General features: G+C 41.0%; 1 protein-coding gene across 4 annotated transcripts in view; it reads right to left on the bottom strand.

The window, feature by feature from the left end:
* stxbp5a (syntaxin binding protein 5a (tomosyn)) overlaps window positions 1-20,010 on the bottom strand; it is a 143,940-nt gene that overhangs the window by 84,882 nt on the left and 39,048 nt on the right. For all 4 annotated transcript variants that reach the window (XM_034699843.1, XM_034699844.1, XM_034699845.1 and 1 more), the window contains 2 exons: window positions 7,595-7,676; window positions 5,509-5,609 (listed from right to left, as the gene is read on the bottom strand). In XM_034699843.1, the coding sequence (XP_034555734.1) occupies window positions 5,509-5,609; window positions 7,595-7,676 (183 nt within the window). The remainder of the gene's footprint in view (window positions 1-5,508; window positions 5,610-7,594; window positions 7,677-20,010) is intronic.

The raw sequence follows: 20,010 nt of genomic DNA, 5'->3' as shown, positions 1-20,010 counted from the left end.
TAAAACAAAAACACACCCCCGCCAGTGGCCTATGGACAATTTTGTATTGCATGTGAGGTTTTGTTTTCATACTTTCGCCCATTTCTGCCGACTGTCAGGTTATTTTGACTCTCAAGGCACGCTGTACTTGTGTTGTGATTTGGCATGTCGGGAATGGCGTGACGTCAGCTACTGGAGTTCTATTCATTCCCTTAGCTTGACAAAGCGTAGTGGGAAGAGCGTTTCGAGGAAGATGTGGCGACATTCCTGGCGAGAAGCCACCACAAACAAAAAGGATAAACAAAGAGGCAGGAGACGATCAAGAAGAGGAACAGACAGCTAAAGCTAAGGCATGATTTTTTAATTTGGCTGGTGAAAATAAATTTTTGGGGGTCACTACCCAATGGCAGATGAGATGAAAAAGTTAATTTTATGCCCTAGTTCTAGCTCTATAGAATTCATGTTCACACAAACTGTGCTGAAATTATCTAGCTAACAGCATGACATACATTTGGTATACTTAACAAATTAGACCGTTATCATAACATAAACTTGAATGCCCATATCATTTATCTATTCTTCTAAAATAGACATTGTTGTAGTCTCAACTTGAATGTTTCATTTGTTAGGCTCTTCTGTCTTTTTCTCTGTTGCACCCTGTTTAGAGGCTGTCTTGGCAGTTCTGGTTGGGCGACTGTCCTTTTGTTAATGGAGGAAATGGCTGCCTTGTCCTCTACACCCTGACAAGGTAAAGTCAAGCTCTGAATAAATAGAGAGAGGGAAAACAAAGGAGCCACATTTCAACAGTAGGATAAAGTGGCAGTGGGTGACAAAGGCTTCAATAGAGGTTTTATTTATAGGTTTTGCAGGTCTGACTGATTCAGTCCTGCGGTGAAGTAACTACACTGTGTTATGGCTTCACTTTGACAGCCATTCTTAATTTTAACTGACAGCAGAGTCATTAGGAAAATTGATTTGAAGTCATTTTTATGATAACTTTATTATAAAGCCTTGACATCAGTTACTGGAGGGGTGAGAAAACAAACAAAGCAGAGATATATTTGTAGCCAGAGGAGCCAGAGGAGTTCTAAAACACTTATCTAAGTGCCAGACACTTAGCTTAACTGTGTTCTAGGAAAGTTAACAATAAGTAGAGCCAAACAAAACCACGATGGTCCAAATAACTTTGGCAGCAGCTGTTTTGTATAGACATCTATAATAATTCATGCAAAACAACATGGCAGTGTGGTGTATTAGTTGCCAAATAGAAGTGTTGATATGCAAACACTTAACATTAGAGTAACATATCCCAGCTTTTCATATTACACATTTTACGATCACCACCTGAGTAGGGAGACTGGAAAAAATAGCTGCCAAGATTTTGTCCTGTGCCAAATTGAACCAATAAAGCCATGAAATTAAACTTTGTCAAGTAAGAATTTTAGGAACAATTGCAATAAAAGCATAAAAATATGTGAATCATCAAAGCAAATTGGTAGATTTAAGTTTTAAATGTACCATAATGGTATTTCCAAGCTGTTTAGAACATGCCCTAGTTGTATTCAAAGTAAAGTTTTGATAATGAGGTGTTGTGCTGATTGGCTGCATGAATGTTGTCTGAGGGAGAAGCGCAGACAGATGCAGAGGTGAAACAACACCAAAACAAACATGGCGAGTGCTCCAGAAGAACCTATGCCAGCACACTACACATAATGTCCTGAATCTGACCCCAAACAGAAGAAGGCAACTGTTGGAAGCATTGCAGCCACGGTAACTCCAGCATGTCTCTGAGAGGTATGTTTAAATTGGAGTGGGTTTATACTTTCTTGCCTCTTATGTGTGTAACTTTTGTGCTTGGCTCTCATTGATGAAGCAGATCAAGGTGAAGTGATTGGCACAAACATACAGCCTACTGTAGCTGGCACATTGTTGTTGAAAATAAAAGCAAGAACTGTTTCTTTGTCTCTCCAGTGCAGGGACAGAAAATACATAGATGTTTGTGTTGGTTTATGCAACCAACAACAAAAAAAACTGGTATGTCTGGGTTTAACCTTTGACATCTTAAATCTGCAATACTGAAGGTACTCCACAATAGCATAGGAGAAAGCGAGTAGTTTTGTATGCATGCTTATGCAAATCACTCCTGTCCTTACAACACAACAGGAGCCAATTCATATCGTCTATGTGCTGTTTTCCCAGTAGGTGGGCTACAGAAACAATGAAGAGGCTTTTTCGCTTCCACATTCTCAAGGTTGCCAGGTTGGAGGATGACTAAAGTATGTATGCATAGGCAAGAAAAGACATGTTTTTCATTAAAATGGGACCTGTAAATCTGCATCTGTTCCATGGATTGCAACATAAGTTCTAGTTGGTCACACATGAAGTTAATGTAAAATGCTTTAATATGCATGAACCTCTCTATGCATCAATCTGCTCCTCTTCATGGCCCTGAGAAGCCCAGCGTGCCGTGCAAAAAGACACAGGAATATTAAGTACTTGGCAGGTTGCCAGTATGTCGCAGGACAAAGGGGGGACGCATACAACCATGTATGGCATGCATCAGCGCACCTGAATGTATTATTCTATGCATAAACCGATAAAGCTACCGCGTCTTCATGCACACATGTTGATGCCACTTAAGTAGCAATTCTGTCACACCCTTATCCTATATAGTCAACCTACTGCTTTAGTGCTTGTGTTGTTTGCATACACTTGGCATGTGTGATAAAGGCATGTACTGATAAACGTCAAGCTATGCAGCACTTTGTGAGGCAGCTGGTCCGTGTTGCACACAACACATATGGAGGACTAACACAGTTACACTTACAGGGTATTATGTCACCAGTTTTGAGTTTCTGAGCTATTTAGCTTCAGGATACCAGAAACCAGATAGAAGAGATGCTAACTTTTCAGGATTGTTATTTCCTGGCTGTCACATGCATACCTGACACCGAGCAGAGCAACTTGTATTCAGTGAGGCTGCAAACCCCCTCAGGCGCATGATAGCAGACAGATGTCTAATACTCAGATTAAGAAGGGAGACTGTCTCACTCAGGCTCAAGTCCTGCATTTGAATTTTCTCCTCCAAATGTCCACATCTTACACATTATATATGGATGAGGACTGAAAGCCAGCGTTCGTCCTCTTGAAATTTTAATGCGATGGGAACAGGGAATGGGGAAGTGGGAAGTATTTCTCCTTTTCTCTTCCCATCTCCCTTTCCTAAACATTGTAACAACTCCTCCTCACTAGCCTCTTTGCTAAGTCTGAAGTGACTTTGCAGTTCCATTTTCTCATCTTGACTTCTCATGAGTTGCAGTCACCTTACTCAACTCTGCTGCTGTATCTCGAGGTCACTGCATTGGATTTCAGCGCAAGCTGAATGTCAGAGGCGTTCCAGCCCTGTGCATGAACACAACCCGCCCTGAAAGCCGCTGCGGGTCACCTGTCTATCACATCAGCGCTGCCTCAGATCATTTGCTCTGACGTTTAACCCATTAAGCTCCTATCCCAGTGACAGATCACTGGTCGATGACATGATTGGCTCTGATTGGTAATCATGGCATCTGTGATTGGAGGAGACAGTGTACAATAAGTTTTTTTGAGGTGAGATGATTCTGCGATACACTCAACTTGTGCAAGAGCTTGGAAAATGATTATGTCCTGGTTTTTGTCTATCAGGTGCAATCAGAGCAACATTTTCTTGATTTAAATTTCTTTCAGTTGACTATTTTCTTCATTTTGTAAAAATGTACCTTCTGCAACCATTTTTTTTTTCTCCACTGCAGTATTACAAAACGTTCTCCCAAAGTACGGTATATTCAAGAACAGTTTGAAATATCAGTTTCAGATTATTTTTATTTATCTCATTATTATCATCATATCATTATTATTATTTTTTTATTATTATTTTAATCATTGCTTTAACATATATTTATCTTATTTAATTATTTATTTATCTTTTTATTTTTTGTTTTCATCTGATCTCGTTAACACTACCTTATTTTTAACTTTTCTTTCCACTATTACTTATTTTATTAATTTTACTGTATTGATTTTATTGTATTTTTAAGTATTTTATTTATAATCATGCCTTTTATAATTTTACCATTGCTGTTGTTTTCTGTCTCTGTTATTCTGTGAAGCACTTTGGGCTGCATGTTTTTATGTATGAAAGGTGCTATATAAATAAAGTTGAGTTGAGAGTTGAATATCTTCTGAGTTAATTAATATCAAGTGCTCTAATTATTAAAAAAAAGACTAAAAACAGAATCCATATTGTGGAGTTTCGTTCTAGATTCATAACCCAAAGTTTTTAATTTTACACAAGATCCATTATCCCAGATCAGCTTTGTGCATGCCTCTGTGTGTTTTGTTGCTTTGACTGAGTTTGTGTGTGATTTTTAAAAACCTGCTGGTATGAACCTTCAGGTGTTTGGGTAGGTTCACACCTGTGCCCCAGTGTTGGGAAAACCTGAAAGGCAAAGTAAGTGACCCAAATAATGAGAGTCGGTTACAGACCACCAGAGACCACCACAGAGAGAGAGAGAGAGAGTGAGAGAGAGAGAGAGAGAGAGAGAGAGAGAGAGAGAGAGAGAGAGAAAGAGAGAGAGAGAAAGAGAGAGCCAGCCTCTCTGTCACCTTCTTTGCCCTGTGCACAGTTTTGCAGGCGCGCAGACACATTTGCCAAATGAAAGGCCGCCTGTTTGCATACAGTATGAGAGTCAGAGGAAAACTGATGGTTCACACAGGCGGAAAACTGTGACAGTGGCCCTGCTAGGAAAGACACAGTTCATGTAGCACTAGGCAAGTGTGTAGACCTCATAGAGGAGGGAGAGAGAAACAGAGAAGGGGAATGGTAGCAAGATGGACAAAGCAGACAGTCTGTCTCAGTGTATAACCTGGCAGTGCTAGCTAGTGTAAAGAAAGTCACTATTAGAAAGTTTATTATTAAAAAATGTGACACTGCTCTCATGACTGTGCAGCCCAGATGAAGCTTTGGCTAGCTTAGCATTTGAAGCTCAGCTAGCATGGCCTTTCTACTGTTTTTAAAAACTTCTTCAACCTACAAATAATCATTTGTACCTTCTTCACAAACAGCAGAGCAAATAGATCTGTGTCCTTATGAGAAGGTATATACTGTAACTTTGTGTAGCTACTTCTTAGTCCATTGTAACCGTGAAATAAACCAGCCAACGATACAGAAGTGCTAGGTGAGAGAGATAGATTCTTCCTTAGCAACATATTTCCATCTTAAACACAGATTGCAAGGCTAAAATGTGTATTGTTTAAACAAAATAACAAATGTATTGGTGTATTTTTTGAATATAATAAAAAGTCAAGCTAGTTATTGTCCTAAGTTAATTAGCTCAAGGCTAGCTATATGGCGAACTTCACAAATTTAGAACGTCACCATAAGGGAAAATTGAATATCTTTATTTTTAGAACATTTTGTGAGTCTAGAAGTATTTGGCTAAGTAAAAACAGGAGTTGAAATTCACATTTGTGTGTCCACCCTATGCCCCTCACCTCTCTCTGTTGAATTTGAGGGAATGGAGTATGGCCGGTCTCTTCTGCCTCAGGTTCCACAGGTGAACACTGTCGTCAGCCAGAGCACTCACCAGCGCTCCCTGACAGAGGAAAAAAAAACACAAGGGACAATTTCATACTCAAAGATGAACAAACAGGAAAAAGGCTTATCTACAGACTGCATATTCTCTCTCTCTCTCTGTCTCTCTCTCTGTCTCTCTCTCTCTCTCTTACTCTGTGAGCATGGCATGCATGAGTCAGAATGCGCTCCCCGGACGATTCAAATCCGGCAGCTTTCTCCCAGGTAACGAGGATGATTCATGGGATGTATACGCGTGTACGTGTGCGTGTAGGAGGCAATAAAAATCGTCTTCATCTCCCAGAGGGGTTTGTTTGAGCTGCTGAGTCACAGTCACACTGACGCTGACACATACACACACATGGCAGGCACACACGACTGAGCATAAAATACTGCATAAATAAGAAGTAAATCAAATCATCATGTCTTTCTTATATGGACTGTAAAGTACCCATAGCATGTTTTCAGCCTTTCAGCTGGCACTTGATAGGATGCTTCAGATGTCTTTCTCTGGCTGTGTGTTTGCTGCCTGTGGTAGCTAATATGATATATAAACTGAACTGTCGTTTTTAGATAAGAAATTGCCCGGTAAGGTACGCAAAAGTTGTGGCTTGATTCAAATCAAAGATATGTTGACGGTTGAAGAGACAAACTCTGAGTTATAAAATGTGACTCCCATAAGAAGAAGTTGATTGAAATCAAAGTATTTCTCCAAAATCAGATACAATAGGTATTTTGCACACCAAAATGTCTTCTATGCAATGTGTATTGAAAACAAAACTGTGAAATAATCAAGAAATCCTCATATGCTGCCTATTAATGTACAAGCATGTATATTTTTCTAAAAAATGAAGTATGTAGGCGGTGATGGTCAAATTGTGTCAAATGCACGCATCTTTTTCTTTGTTTTGTAATCTTCATCAAGAGAGACAATATGGTATTAGAATATATCTTTAATTTTGAACCCATCCATCCATTATCTTGACCGCTTAGCCCATTAGGGGTCACGGGGGGGCTTGGGGCGGAAGACATGGTACACCCTGGACAGATTTCCAACCTATCACAGAGAGACAGACAACTATTCACGCACACACTCACACCTACAGGCAATTTAGAGTGATCAATCAACCTGGTGAGCATGGGAGGAAGACAGAATATCCGGAGAGAACCCACACATGCACAGAGAGAACATGCAAACTCCTCACAGAAAGGCACCTGCCCGGCTAACTGTGAGGCCACAGTGCCACCCACTGCACCACCGTGCAGCCAAACTTCAACCCCCTTTTTTCAGGGGGATTTAATCTAATTCATTAAATATCCTAAGCATGTACAGGTTTCACTATTTAATGTAATTTCATTACAGTAAGTCAGGAAACATTGTCGTAAAACAGCAAGCATTTAATCTAGAAACAGTCAAAGTAGACACGAACAAGACCAAAGTAGAATATAAGTTGGCAGCCTGGGCGAACTTTTGAAACTTGACAGTTTAAATGATTTCATGCTTTGAGTTCAGAAATCGAAAATATTGAGAATTATTGTCTAGCCTCCCTAATATCAGAAGAATTGGTCCAATAAGTGACTCTACCTTTGGATATAAGGAATATAAGGCAGAGAAAAGCTCACACAGTGATAGAATAAAACAGTGAGTGATGTACGACCGGAGGGAAAAAGCAGATAAGAGTGCAGAGTTATTTTCACACAACCAATGTGATCATTCATACTCTCTCCATTACAACAGCACACTGTGGAAACTACTTTTTGAACATTTTTAGGCGTGAAATGTGATTACCGGGGATGAGCATTCATGAATCAGCCCTTAAGTCTTATTTAATGACATTCAGCACAGTGGACTCTTTTCACAGATTCCAGTGAAACACTGAGGCAAGATAAGAATACACATTTCCTCTCCGTCAAAGAGTTAGCCGTCTCTGGAAGTGAGACAGCACTGTTCTTAATGGTGAGTATACGCCTAAACTGGGAAACAAAGTAGTACGTTTTGTTACCTACCTCGTTGATGAGAAACTGTAGCTGGATGACGGCTGCTCCACTCTCGTGCTGACAGTAACACTCCACACCTGGACGACCAAACCTGAAAGGTTCTCTGTCAAGGAACATACAGTAGCAACAAAGGGATCGTACACCAAACCTGGTGGCATTAAGTGTTCAACTACACTTCTTAGTAGCCTAGTTGCAGAGTCGCTGTAGCCTGATCCAATAGCTTTTAGGTATCTTGACTCTTGTATTCATGAGGTAATGCCGTATTGTCCACATTAGCTACATTTCTAAAGCTTTCATTTCTACTTTATTACTAGTAACTGATGCTCCTACCATAAATGATCAGTATTAGTTTGGCTATTGCAGTGCTGCAAATTGTGACATTGCTAGTTCAACTATATTCTGTGTTGTATATTCTCACTGTTTTTCCAATCAAGCAGCATAGCTTAACTTCAGTAGCTTTCAGATACTATTTAATCGATTAAATATTGCGTTAGCATCCACATACATTTTAAAAGTAATTCTGAAGCGGCAACCTCCGGTCTAAAAATAGGAGTCCAATGCGGAAGTGCTAAAAACTGCAGTTCATCGAGGATCCACTTGAGGCTGGCTCCGGAAGTACCGGAAACCACATACACACCAATTCAAAAAAGACGATCTTTACAGCAGAAATAAACATGTTTACATCCTGGTACAAAAGACGAGTGTAGTCTGGATAGCTCATTTCTCCATCAGCTCACACTGTAGAGGGGTGATTTTTTTTCTAATGCGGCAATTTCAAAGATATTTAGATTACAAGTCTTCCAATTAGAGGCACAGCTGACTTGATTGATAGGTGGGAACACTGTAGCTGTTGGCTTGGAGGCTAAAAGCCCGCCTCTTTACGTCACAATCGCTCGACAGCAGCAATACGGCCGCCGCCGCAGATTGGCCTCAAAACAGCGCTTCAGAAACAGATGGGTGTCGCAACAAATACTATGTCCATATTTTATACAGTCTATGGTATTTCTGAGCATAATAGTCATAATAAAAGTATACAATAATTACTATGGATCATTAACCAACCCAGCTTTAGATCAGCATTTAAAAAACGCCCCATGTACAGAGGCTTCAGTCCTCAAAGCGGCCAGCCTAGATTCAAATCTGACCCAGTGCTCTTTGCTGCGTGTCAGCCCCCACCCTCTCTTCCCCATCTTGAATCCACTGTCCTATCTCTCTACAGACATTATAAGCCCAAAAATAATGTCAAGTGAAATAAAGTCACTCCCTTCAAGTTGCTACAAAGCAAAAGAATGCTGGTTAGTAAAACTGTTAGCTTGAAATCTAAGTAGCCACAGTTGCTAGCCTTAGCACAAAGAAGTCTGACAAAAAAGCATGCAACACATAAAGCACCATATTTGATGACTCTTATCATATACATGGAAGAAAAAAATGGCTTAAATGTAGTCATCTACCTTTGCCATGCTGGTGTAGCTTAGCTTAGCTTGTTACATCTCACATTACTGTACCTTTCCCAATGCTTACTTTAAGCATGATGTTTCTTTTCTTTTCTTTTTTAATCACTAAAAGATAGAGCCAAGTGGTGACCTCCATTCTTGAGAATAATGCCAACGCGGAAGTGCAACAAATTGCAGTTCCTCAACTGTCCATTGAAGGCATGCTCCAAAAGACATCTATGTTAAAGTGCCCTTTTTTAAAACCTGGTAATAAAAACATTTTGGTCTAAATGCAACATCTCAATTAATGAACAACTCTACAGGGGGTGAATTTTTTTTTATCATTCATCCATTTTGAAAGTATTAGAGCCATTTTGCATAATCAGGGGCGTGGTCGACGTGACTGACAGGTAGGTGCACTGCAGCGTTTTTTACTAAGGCCTGCCTTAACTTCACCTCTTCGCTTTCTTCTAAGTTAACCAAAAGTTAGGTTGAGGCAACATTTCTAATATGGCAACCTCCATCGTTCAGTTACACAACTCCTCTTCAGAAGTAAATGGGGAACATCACTGAGGGTACATTCATGTTTTATACAGTCTATGGCTAGAACAAGTGCTTCAGCTTTTCAAGGTCATTTCCTCCTCAATACACCCAACCAGTAGGTCAGGATATCTGATATCTGGCTATGCACTTGAAAATTGCTTTTATGGTTAAGCAACAGAGCCGTAAAACTGTAATCCCCTACATCAAGAACATTGCAGGACTTCACCTTCACCTGATTAGCCACATCCAAACGAAACACTTGACTACAGTATATAACACTATGGCGCAAAAAGGCTAAGGCTACGTCAGGGAAATTTTTATCTCCAGGAATATTCTCATGAAATAACAACCACTTATCAAACCCTATATGTAATCTAGGTGACCATAATGTATTGGGAACACTGCACTGTGTAGATTAAAGCAGCTATACATAGAGGGGAGGAGTATGCAGCAGGGATAGATACCCATATGAAGTTTAAAAAAAAACAGGGGAAGATTGCTGCACAGAGCTGCAGGGAAGGAAGAAATCTGTAGCAGGAGTGAGGGCGAGAAAGAATGGAAGGATGGAAGGAGGGAGGGAGGAAGAGTGAGGAGAGTTTAGGTATTCTAATATATAGAAAATGAATCAGCACAGAGAGAAGAGGTGGATATTATGTGAGCAGATGAGAAAATAATGGTGGGGAGGGGAGGAGAGGGAGGGAGGATACAGTTAAACTGAGATGGACAACTCTGATAAAGGATGCAGAGAGGAGAGGAGAGGAGAGAACGGAGAGAGAAGAAAAAAAGAGGAAAAGGTATACAGTTGGAGAATAACAAGCATCTTCTCTTCCTGCAGAGAGTGAATGGGTGAGCTTACTGATTATATCCATTCACTCATCCCCTGACTCCCTGAACTAAGGTGGGGGGTGGTGATTTTTCATACAGGGGGCACACAGAGGTGTAACACCCTGGGGATAGCAGTGCCGCTTATCATTAGTGTGTGCGTGTCTGTGTGAGAGATTGGGAGAGGGAGAGAGAGAGTGGGGGGTGGTGGGTTGAGTTTCTGCATGTGACCAGCTACCGTAAATTGCCTGCAGAGGAATCCAACTTAAACACACGCAGCCACTTGTGAACATAGATTACTCACATTATTGGAGGATTTTCCATGCATCGGCACAGAAAACAGGATGAAAGAGAGAGACCGATCGAAAGAGAAATTCCTTTAATCAAGCATTCAGCAGGGATAGAAAAAAACAGCATCACATGTTGGTAATGACGACAGCCGAAGCAGCAAAGCCCACCTAAAAAATCTAATTCAGACAGCAATAATCAAGTCCTCCTCTCCCTCAGTGCAAACTGCGCCTGCGGTCCCCAGACGGGCCCCGGTGTAATTTATTAAGCTCTAATGCATGTAATCATTCCTGAGGTGTGCTGTGGCCATCCCAATGAATAAAGCCACCACATTAACAGAGCCAGCAGAACCACACACTGTGCTCTTCCTTAGCCAAAGCCTACAACTCATCCGGTGCTTCTTTTTGCAATGAATACACAACAAGAGGATTTCTGGTAAACAAACATTGCATATGTAATTTCATCCCTTCTTTACATCTTCATCCTGTGGTCTCATTTATTTGTGTCCATCCAGTGGCTCCTACCTGGTTTGAAGTTATAATATGAACAAAGTGTGTTTTGTGACAGCTTGTTTAATACTTGCTATAATGAATATTTTCCCTTTGTCAATCACTGACTATGTATAAACATGGGCAACAGGCCTCCAACAGATCCCATTGCAAAAGGGAAGCCAAAATACTTCCATGATGGGTGTTGACCAAGCGGCAACCTCCGGTCTCAAACTATGAAGCCCATGCAGAAGTGTTATAAACTGCAATTCATTGAGGATCCGCTTGAGGCTGGCTGCAGAAACACCGGAAACCACATAGACACCAATTCAAAAAAGATGATCTTTGCAGCATTAATAAACATGTTTACAGCCTGGTTCAAGAAACAGCTTGGCTTTACCTAGTTCATTTCTCTATCGGCACACACTGTACGGGGGGTGAATTTTTTTCAAACGCAACGGTTCAGAAGATATTAAGATTACAAGTTTTTGCCCAAATAAGGACATGACTGACTTGACTCCCTGACGGGAACACATAGCTGTTGGCTAGGAGGCTCAAACTCCGCCCCTTTACATCACACTCTGCCTGGTTGAGTTCCGCATTTCCAATATGGCTGCTTGCGACAATTGGCCTAAAACAGTGCTCAGGAACAGATGGGTGACGTCACGGACACTATGTCCACATTTTATACAGTCTATGGTGGAAACGCAGAAGGTGCTGTGAAAAAGAAATTCCCCAAGGGGACAATAAAGTTTGAAGTCTGATGTCAAAGACTGCTAACCAAAACACACATTTCACTCAAGGACACAGTTGGACCCATGTCCCATCTGTCAACATGAAGGAGGTGGGGTTAAGGACCTATACTGCAGCAAGTCAATGGGGGATGTTCCAAATGTACTGGCTTCACTTTTGAAGAGCAACCATACCCTCCTTTTTCTCAAGCAGTCTATGATACCATACATTCATTTAATTGTCAGGGGTCACTTGAACTGATGTATCACCCCACCTCTGCAGCATCCTTCAGCTCAGTGTCTTTAACCTTGCTGTTTTGGTACAACAACCAGCAGTGTCACAGATTAACCAGAAATAGTTCAGATTCAGCAGAAACTGCAAAATAGCTTCCTGACCATAGTCTGTGAAAAGGAAGTGAATGTACGCCAATGTGGAAGTGTTTTGGTACTGCATTCTTGTTAATGGCCAGCAGGGGGAGACTCCATTGATGCAAAGAAAAATGTCATACATCCAAATTTTCTATAAACATTTCTTACATGATCCTAATTAACACCAAATGGCATTAATGGAATGAATAATTATAATAGTGGAGTATTAGCAACTAGAGGAACATATCCTTGATGGAATCTCAGGCAGAGCTAAAAAGGAGTAAATACAGTCCTTAGATTCCTAAGATGTAGATAGACACAGCACCATATAAATGTTGCAGTGTCTTTGTGTCGCTTGTATTTACAGATTGCTGTTACCTAACAACGTCTTCACAAAGTAAAATATCAAGTCAGTTCTGTGAATGACTCAGGAGGCTCGAAATGATACATAAAAGCCCCGGATCTTGAGACAAAACACAGCCGTCTGGGAGACTCTCAGTCCTTAATCCCGCCAGATTTATCACAAGAGCTGTAGGAGTCTTAAATCACTACGGAGCACATACTTTTTACCCCATAATCAGGTATCAGTAGCCTGAAAAGCTGCCCCACAACTCTTCAGGTGGATTAAGCTCTGCTCAGGAAATTAAAGGACTGCAGCTCTGAGTCAGTGCTGCCCTGACCAGCAGAAATTCCAGCTTCACTGGATTTCTGCCAGTAAAATCCCTGAGGAGACTGAGCAGACCTTAACACCTCGAGGGCAACGCCAAGTCAATGATGATCAATATCTCCCTTTATAAAACATCTGAGTCAGTGGCCACTGTCACCAGGATAGCTCAGCCTCAGAAGCAGGAAACGTTTTATGTTTGGCACCCACCACTTCGGCCCCTTTAAAAGTAACAGAGGTACAAAAGCACTTTATGAATTCAACAAGATGAGCCATTTTTAACCCTAAGAATGCTGGGGAAGACTTTGAAACATGAACATTTTGCTGGGGTACACCCCTAACAATAATTAAAATAACTATTATAAACACTTAAGACTAGGTTGAAATCTCCCCCTTTATGTTCTTTTTCATACATATTACAAAATGGAGGACATGACAGCTCCCCACAGGTGAAGCCAAAACACTTGGAGCTCACCCTTCTGACTGAATGCAGTATAGGTTATAAGGTCCAACCCTACATGTTAACAGATGGGACATGGGGCAAAATAAAAAAATAAACATCAAATAAGATTTTCACAACCATGATTTCCATTTTTTAGGTAGTTTGTTTCATGCTAAGTTAAAGCTCATGTGTCCACCTTGAGCTTAACCAGTGTCTAAAACAGATAGGTAAGTCCAGTGAAGACAAATGAACCCACAACAGGAGCAAAATGAATATAAAATGAATACAACATTTTCTGTAAAGCTAGAACATACTCAATATCACTTAGCGGCTGTTAGCACACAAGTATAGCTGTTCTGTTCTCAGCAAATTGAAACATGTAGTGTCAGAGCATTGCTGACGCACCAAAGATTCAACACTTGGGGCTTTAGACTAGAAGAAATTAAATACCAAGTACATTGACTGTAAGTAAAGAGATAAAAACAATCAGCTTGTGGATGATGAGCACAACGCTCACTCTAAATGTTACCTAGGATGTCTGTGGCTATACTGTCCCAGACGTGAAGAGAGCTTTATCAACATGCTAAAAATAGGCTAGTATGTGTGGAGAAATTGATGCCCTGTAAGTTAATCAATGCGCCTTTAATTAAGAAGAGTAAGCATGATGAATGATTGGAACTTTTTCATTAAACCTAGACTTTAAGTTATTAAAGTGAGGGCCTGATCCACTAAAGGATTGTTGTGCTTTGGTGCATCGTCTGATTCACAAAGCATGGCAAAATTTGTATCGTCGGCATAGAGTTGGTGGTAATTGCGCTGGAGTACCTGTAAGCATGTCATTATCCAACTTTTGAGTTATCAAGACTACACTTCCACCTCTAGATAACCTAAAAATAATATAAGAATTGGTCTGTTAATGTTACTTTGACATGGCTGTATTTATAATAATCTGAATGAGCTGCTCTTTGCTAGCTCACTCCAGTAAGTATGCAGAATAAATACTATAATAATAATAATAATAATAATAATAATAGTACATTTTGTTTATGTAGCACTTTTCAGAAACTCAAAGACACTGTTCAACTGTAAAAATCAATACAAGCAAGGAACAAGGAACACAGATCAAACAAAACATCAGTACAGTACAATCACAAATTAAAAGCTAACTTAAAAAGGTGAGTTTTTAAAAGAGATTTGAAAGTTGAAGGGTCGTTTTAGTGAGCTGGATGACGTGGTGTTGAAAAGGAAGGTTGCTGTAAAAATGATTCCAAGGTTACGGATGTGAGGTGCAGGAGATAGAACCCGAGGTATTAACATGACATTTGTTTCACATCTGTCATGGTCTGGCTCCACAAGAACTGGTTTGAAGTGACCCTGTCCTTTCAGCTGATCATGTATGAGGATAGAATTGGATGTGGTTATAAACTAGAGCTCACAGCGCAGCTCTTCACAGCTAAAGGTGGAGATGCTGACAGCTCATCTCAATCACAATCAGATGCAAAAAAGCACAGAGCAAACTGCACAGATCTGCAGAACTGTCTGAACCTTTTTGCAAATGGATATCATAAGTTCTTTGTGAATTAGACCTTGAAACGGAGCAGATAGCAAGGGCAAATGGTGCACAATTTTGGTGCTATAAAATGCTGCATTCCATACTTTGTGAATTCCTCCCTGAAAGCAATGAAGTTTGCATTTTCCAAATGATTTATGCATTTTTTCAATGAGTACTAAATCTTACCACCAAAACAACCTCCAAAATGTTCAACAGATTTTTGGCCATCTCTGAGTTTCTGTCTCATCTCTGCACAGAGAGCGGTAGAGCATCCTCATTTAACCTTCACATACTCGACTGTACCTGTGTGTCGCAGCCAGAGCGCTTTGGTCCTGGCGACAGTACAGTCAATCTAACTCAAAATAAATTAATTTGAAAACTCTTTCCTAATGTTGCCTGGCAACCACATCTTCCAAGGCCTCTGAAAGAGAGAGGGGTGTGGGGAGAGAGAAGGGGGGGATATGGAGGGTGGATTTAAGGTTGTGCTTTTTAAACTGCTCATATTGCCTCCTCTCTGAAGAGCAGCAGTCATTGCAGAAGCACATTATCATGAAGCGCACATACACACAGCGACACAGACGTGATCAGAACTAACATGCTGAGAAATAAACACAAGCCATCAAAGACAGTCGCTGGCTTTTGTCACGTTTCAAGTGAATTTTGGCAGAATAATTAACATGAAGGCAACAACAAAACATATAATTCAGTGGTGAAAGTCTCTGCAGCCTTTAATCATGGACTAAGTTTGGACACAATTAACTTACTAATGTTAAAGGTCTGCTCTGTGTCCCTCATGAACATTTCCATGCACTGAATTAAAAGAGTAGCACTTACAGAGGCTTTTTGCACAAGTAGGCTGTTATGTTCATGCACAATACTACACAAACATGTCGTACTGCTCTAAAGAATGATGGTTGATTGCACTCTCTCTTTCTAATGCATGTTTTCAATTAAGGCATTTAACAACCGCAAAGAAAGAGTCTGAAACTGAGAACATGTTACAAACAATTGTGCATCAATTGTGCATCAACACAAAGAGATTGCATTCAGTGCAATGCTGATAAACTAGGTGGCTCAATCAACTCATGAGCATCACACAAGCTTCCACAACACTGGAGAGAGAAACTAAGCTCATCTAATCACAGTCCATTCTTCCTTTATTGTTTATGGCTCATTTATGCTCCCTTTACGTATGAAACAACATAACTGTCACTGCCCACATACTCCCACTTTCATTTACATTGTGATGGCTGTTACAATGCATCCACGAGAGGGCGCCACTCAGAGTCGACAGTTAAAAACGACAAAATCTGAGGCAGCACTAAAGACAGCATGAGGTCTGTGAGGCTTTTAAATAAATCACGAATTGTTGATGGAGAATTATTTTCCCTGAAGGGAGAGAAATTGACAACAAGCCACACATCCGATACTTTTGAATGACTGCCGAAGCTTTCAATAAATTTGCCACACCAGGTACAGGAAGCCTTCTGTAGCTGTCTGTCCCTGTGCCCTATTGAGGTAACATCATATGTATAGGCGTTTTTCGACCGGAGGAACTTTACCCCTGAACTACGTGCGTTTTAACCGGTGGAACTAGGGTTTAAATTTAGTTCAGGGGTAGATAATCTCTGCCCTAAAAAGCCCCTGCTAGGGGGGTAGTACTTTTCAAAAAGCCCTGGGGCTTTTGGGGGGCAGGGCCTGCAATGCTGAACGTTTCTGATTGGTAGATTAACCACAGTGTGTTTATTCCGCCCGTCGTCCACAATAACATCACACACATCTGTGATCCACTTGATTTCTCTTTCTTTAATTTGTTCTATCTTTTTTGTATGTGTGTGTAATTTTCAAAAGAAGAAGCTGTGATTCATTTGAATTAGCAGCTTGTAACAGTAGTCTTCTCTCAGCCCACCGCGAATGCGTCTCTTCCGGTGTTTTGGTTTTAAAAGTGACCCTGTAAACTGGAGACCTTCAGCTGAATGTAACAGTGTTTGTTTACACAGCTCTTGAAACACAGGGAGTTTTAAGATTCAATATCCTCATCAGATAAGTATTTAATGAACGTCTAAAGACGTTTATGAGGGACACATCCGGCTGAAAGTTGGCAGTTAACAGTTATTTCAGTTTAAGCATCTCTATTGGTACATTTAATTGTAGATGATAACAATTGCATGTGTGTTTGTAGCTTAAGTCGAAAATAACTGAACCTCTGAGATGTCGAAGCTTCAATTATGCACCGTGTTTTGCCATAACTCTTTTAGCAGTGGAGATGAGTCTAGACACATACATATATATTTATACTGTGGTTAGTTTTGGGTCTTGCACATTTCATAAGACTGGACTACTGTCCTTGGTTTTAGTTCTGTAGTCTTCCATCCATCCACTCCATCCTAAAAGTAACACTCCGTGTGTGTTATTCATTCGACCGCCTTCTCTCCTGCTTTCGATATGTGATGGTAATTCAATCTTTACCCATGCAGTGCATAAAAGCTTTTACATTTGTTTTCTTAAACCTGCAGCACCAGGTAGCTATTTACCACTGCTGTGTCAAAATGAGTTTCCTATAAAAATACATGTTTCCTCTGGCGGTGTTTGTTTTTGCTTCGATTTCACGGCAGGATGGGGAAAAGCACAACTCCAATATCTGCTGGGTGTTTTCACGTCATTGACTTTTTGAGGCGGTAAAACAACATCGACTGAATATTTCATAGATTCAATAAAGACAAACAGTCCGAATGCCAAAAGTAAACATGAGCATATGTTTTTATGAATCTCAAAGCAACCCTGAATATATATTAGACTGCATGTGATTGATCTAATCCTAATGCTTCATACCCACAATGTTTCCTCGAGAGAAGTGTGTTGATACATCAGGGAAATGCTCATTTTATTTTGTACTGCAGAGGCAAGTGTTGGTCTGTAACAGAAAAGCAAGGTTTCATAAGACTAGCCACAATGTGAGGGACAAGTGATAAAACTGACTACAGTCTTCTCAGCACTTCAGTGTAATAAACCTTTAAAAAATCTGCCCCTGACCCTCTCTGAGTCTAAAAACATGCCTCACTTTACAAGAAAAGTTCCTCGACATCTCAGAAGCTGCAGCTGAATCTTTTCCAGTGTTTTAACAAACATGACCCCAAGTTACTCCGCAGTGCCTCAGCTCCATCCACACGGGACAGGCTCCGTGAGGAAATGTGTCACAGCTGCTGACAAGAGCATTTCTCCACAGTGCATTTTAACCACGAGAGGTCGGTCTCTTTTCCTGGGCCTGCAGCAGCACTGCACCGACGCTAAAAGCAGACAGACTGGCGGCCATGGGAGCGAGACAAGCAAGACGGGGAGATAAAAACAGAGAGCAAAAACAGCAAAAGAAGTGGGTCAGCTTCAAGTCTTGTGAAGCCTGATGAAATTTTCCCCTGCTATTGTGGAAGTCAGAGTTGACTGATAATTCACTTTTGCGCTCCCTCTCTTCTTTTATTTATTTCTGTCGAAGCCACAGGCAACTTTCCAAACCAATAAAAGGTGAGTCACTGGGCATCTGGCGAAGCAAAAGTTGTCATAGAGAGGATTGGCCGGGTACATTGGGGAACAGACTGCAGGTTTTATGAAACTGCAGCATCCAGGAATAGAATTGATCTTGATAAGTGTAATTGAATAGGGATGAGCCTGTGTTTCACATGAGAGGAGGGCTGGCTTCGGCTTGTCTGCTTACCTCAAACATGTCATGCCCCTGTGTGTTTGTATGTCTGCAAGAGAAATAAATAGAAAAATGAAAGAGAGGATGAAGCTTTGGACAAGAATAGAAACCTCATGAGGATGAAAAATAACACAAGACAAAAAGAAAAAGGGAAGCAGTTAAGTAAGGCAGATTTCACGGAGGAATACACACAGGAAGAGGAGAAAAGAAAAAAGTGATGAATGGAGGATAAAGCGCAGGATGAAATGAGCAGGAAGAGCGAGCCTGGGAGCATGGAGTTGCTGTGACGTTGGCCCTGAAGTGACGTCAAAGGCAACCACTCATACATCACTCTGCCTGGGAGGGAGGCAGTGCCACGAGGAACAGGCTGCTCTGCAAAGACCGCAATGAGGCGATGTAAGAAAGCAGAAAAAAAAAAAACTGGGAATGTAAAAATAGTCAAATGACAAAAGAGTAAAATGAGCAGGAGAGGAGCAGGACAGAGGGAAATTAAAATGCCTCCACAGCAATAAACAATGAAAAGAACGATAATATGCCAAGAAAGTTAACAATCCAGCAGCCCTGTCATGGCCACAGCAGCAAAACGCCTCACCTCAGCGGCTTGTCGACGCATTACTCAGCCCCCGATTGGAGGTGACACTCGACAAATCATCCATAATGCTACACCCCACCTTGACCTCAACCTGCCTGAGCGCTCCCATGTCAGCCATCTCCTGCCCTGCGGCTGTTTACATCGAATATAAAGGCTGCTGAGGGAGCTGCGTCTTCGGGATCATGATCTGGACGTGCACTGTGGCCTGCACTCAGGCTATTACCAGGCACTTAGCTCTGACTTCCTTAAGTCAGCTGTTCTTGTCGCTTCACCCTGACTTTGCAATTTGGATGATGTTTTGATGTTTTATTTTTTATAACGGCTTTAGGAAGTGCTTTACCCAAATGCTTTTTTAAATGATTTTTTTATACATGGATTTATTCTTTTAACCACTGATGTTTCCAAGGGTGGCCTGGGGTGGCATGGGCTGCCATCCAGGAAATCTGATTGGCCCAGCCAAATAAGACTGTGGGCCTTTCCAAAACCTTCCAAAGCCTTCCCCCTCACTTCAAAAATAATTCATTATTTCCATGCAGTAAGTTATATCTGGCAATATGGCTCCGTTCTGGGAGCTCTCTGCCCCTCCATGTACCTAAGTGGAATTCCTGATATCACTTTAATGCAGCCCCTCATTTGAACACACAGATAAGTGACAGATGTGCATGCAGAGTCTGTATCCGTACGTCACATGACTGCAAAATGTGAGCATGAATGTGACGCTGCTTCCATCCAAGCGGCAACTTCAGGCCGCAAGAAAAACCAATGCGGAAATTAGAGATAGACCGATACGTTTTTTCAGGGCCGATA

The sequence above is a fragment of the Notolabrus celidotus genome, chromosome 13 (assembly GCF_009762535.1).
Source record: "Notolabrus celidotus isolate fNotCel1 chromosome 13, fNotCel1.pri, whole genome shotgun sequence".
Taxonomy (NCBI): domain Eukaryota; kingdom Metazoa; phylum Chordata; class Actinopteri; order Labriformes; family Labridae; genus Notolabrus; species Notolabrus celidotus.
Note: the sequence above shows the minus strand (reverse complement) of the source record. Positions and strands in the feature narration are given on the sequence as shown.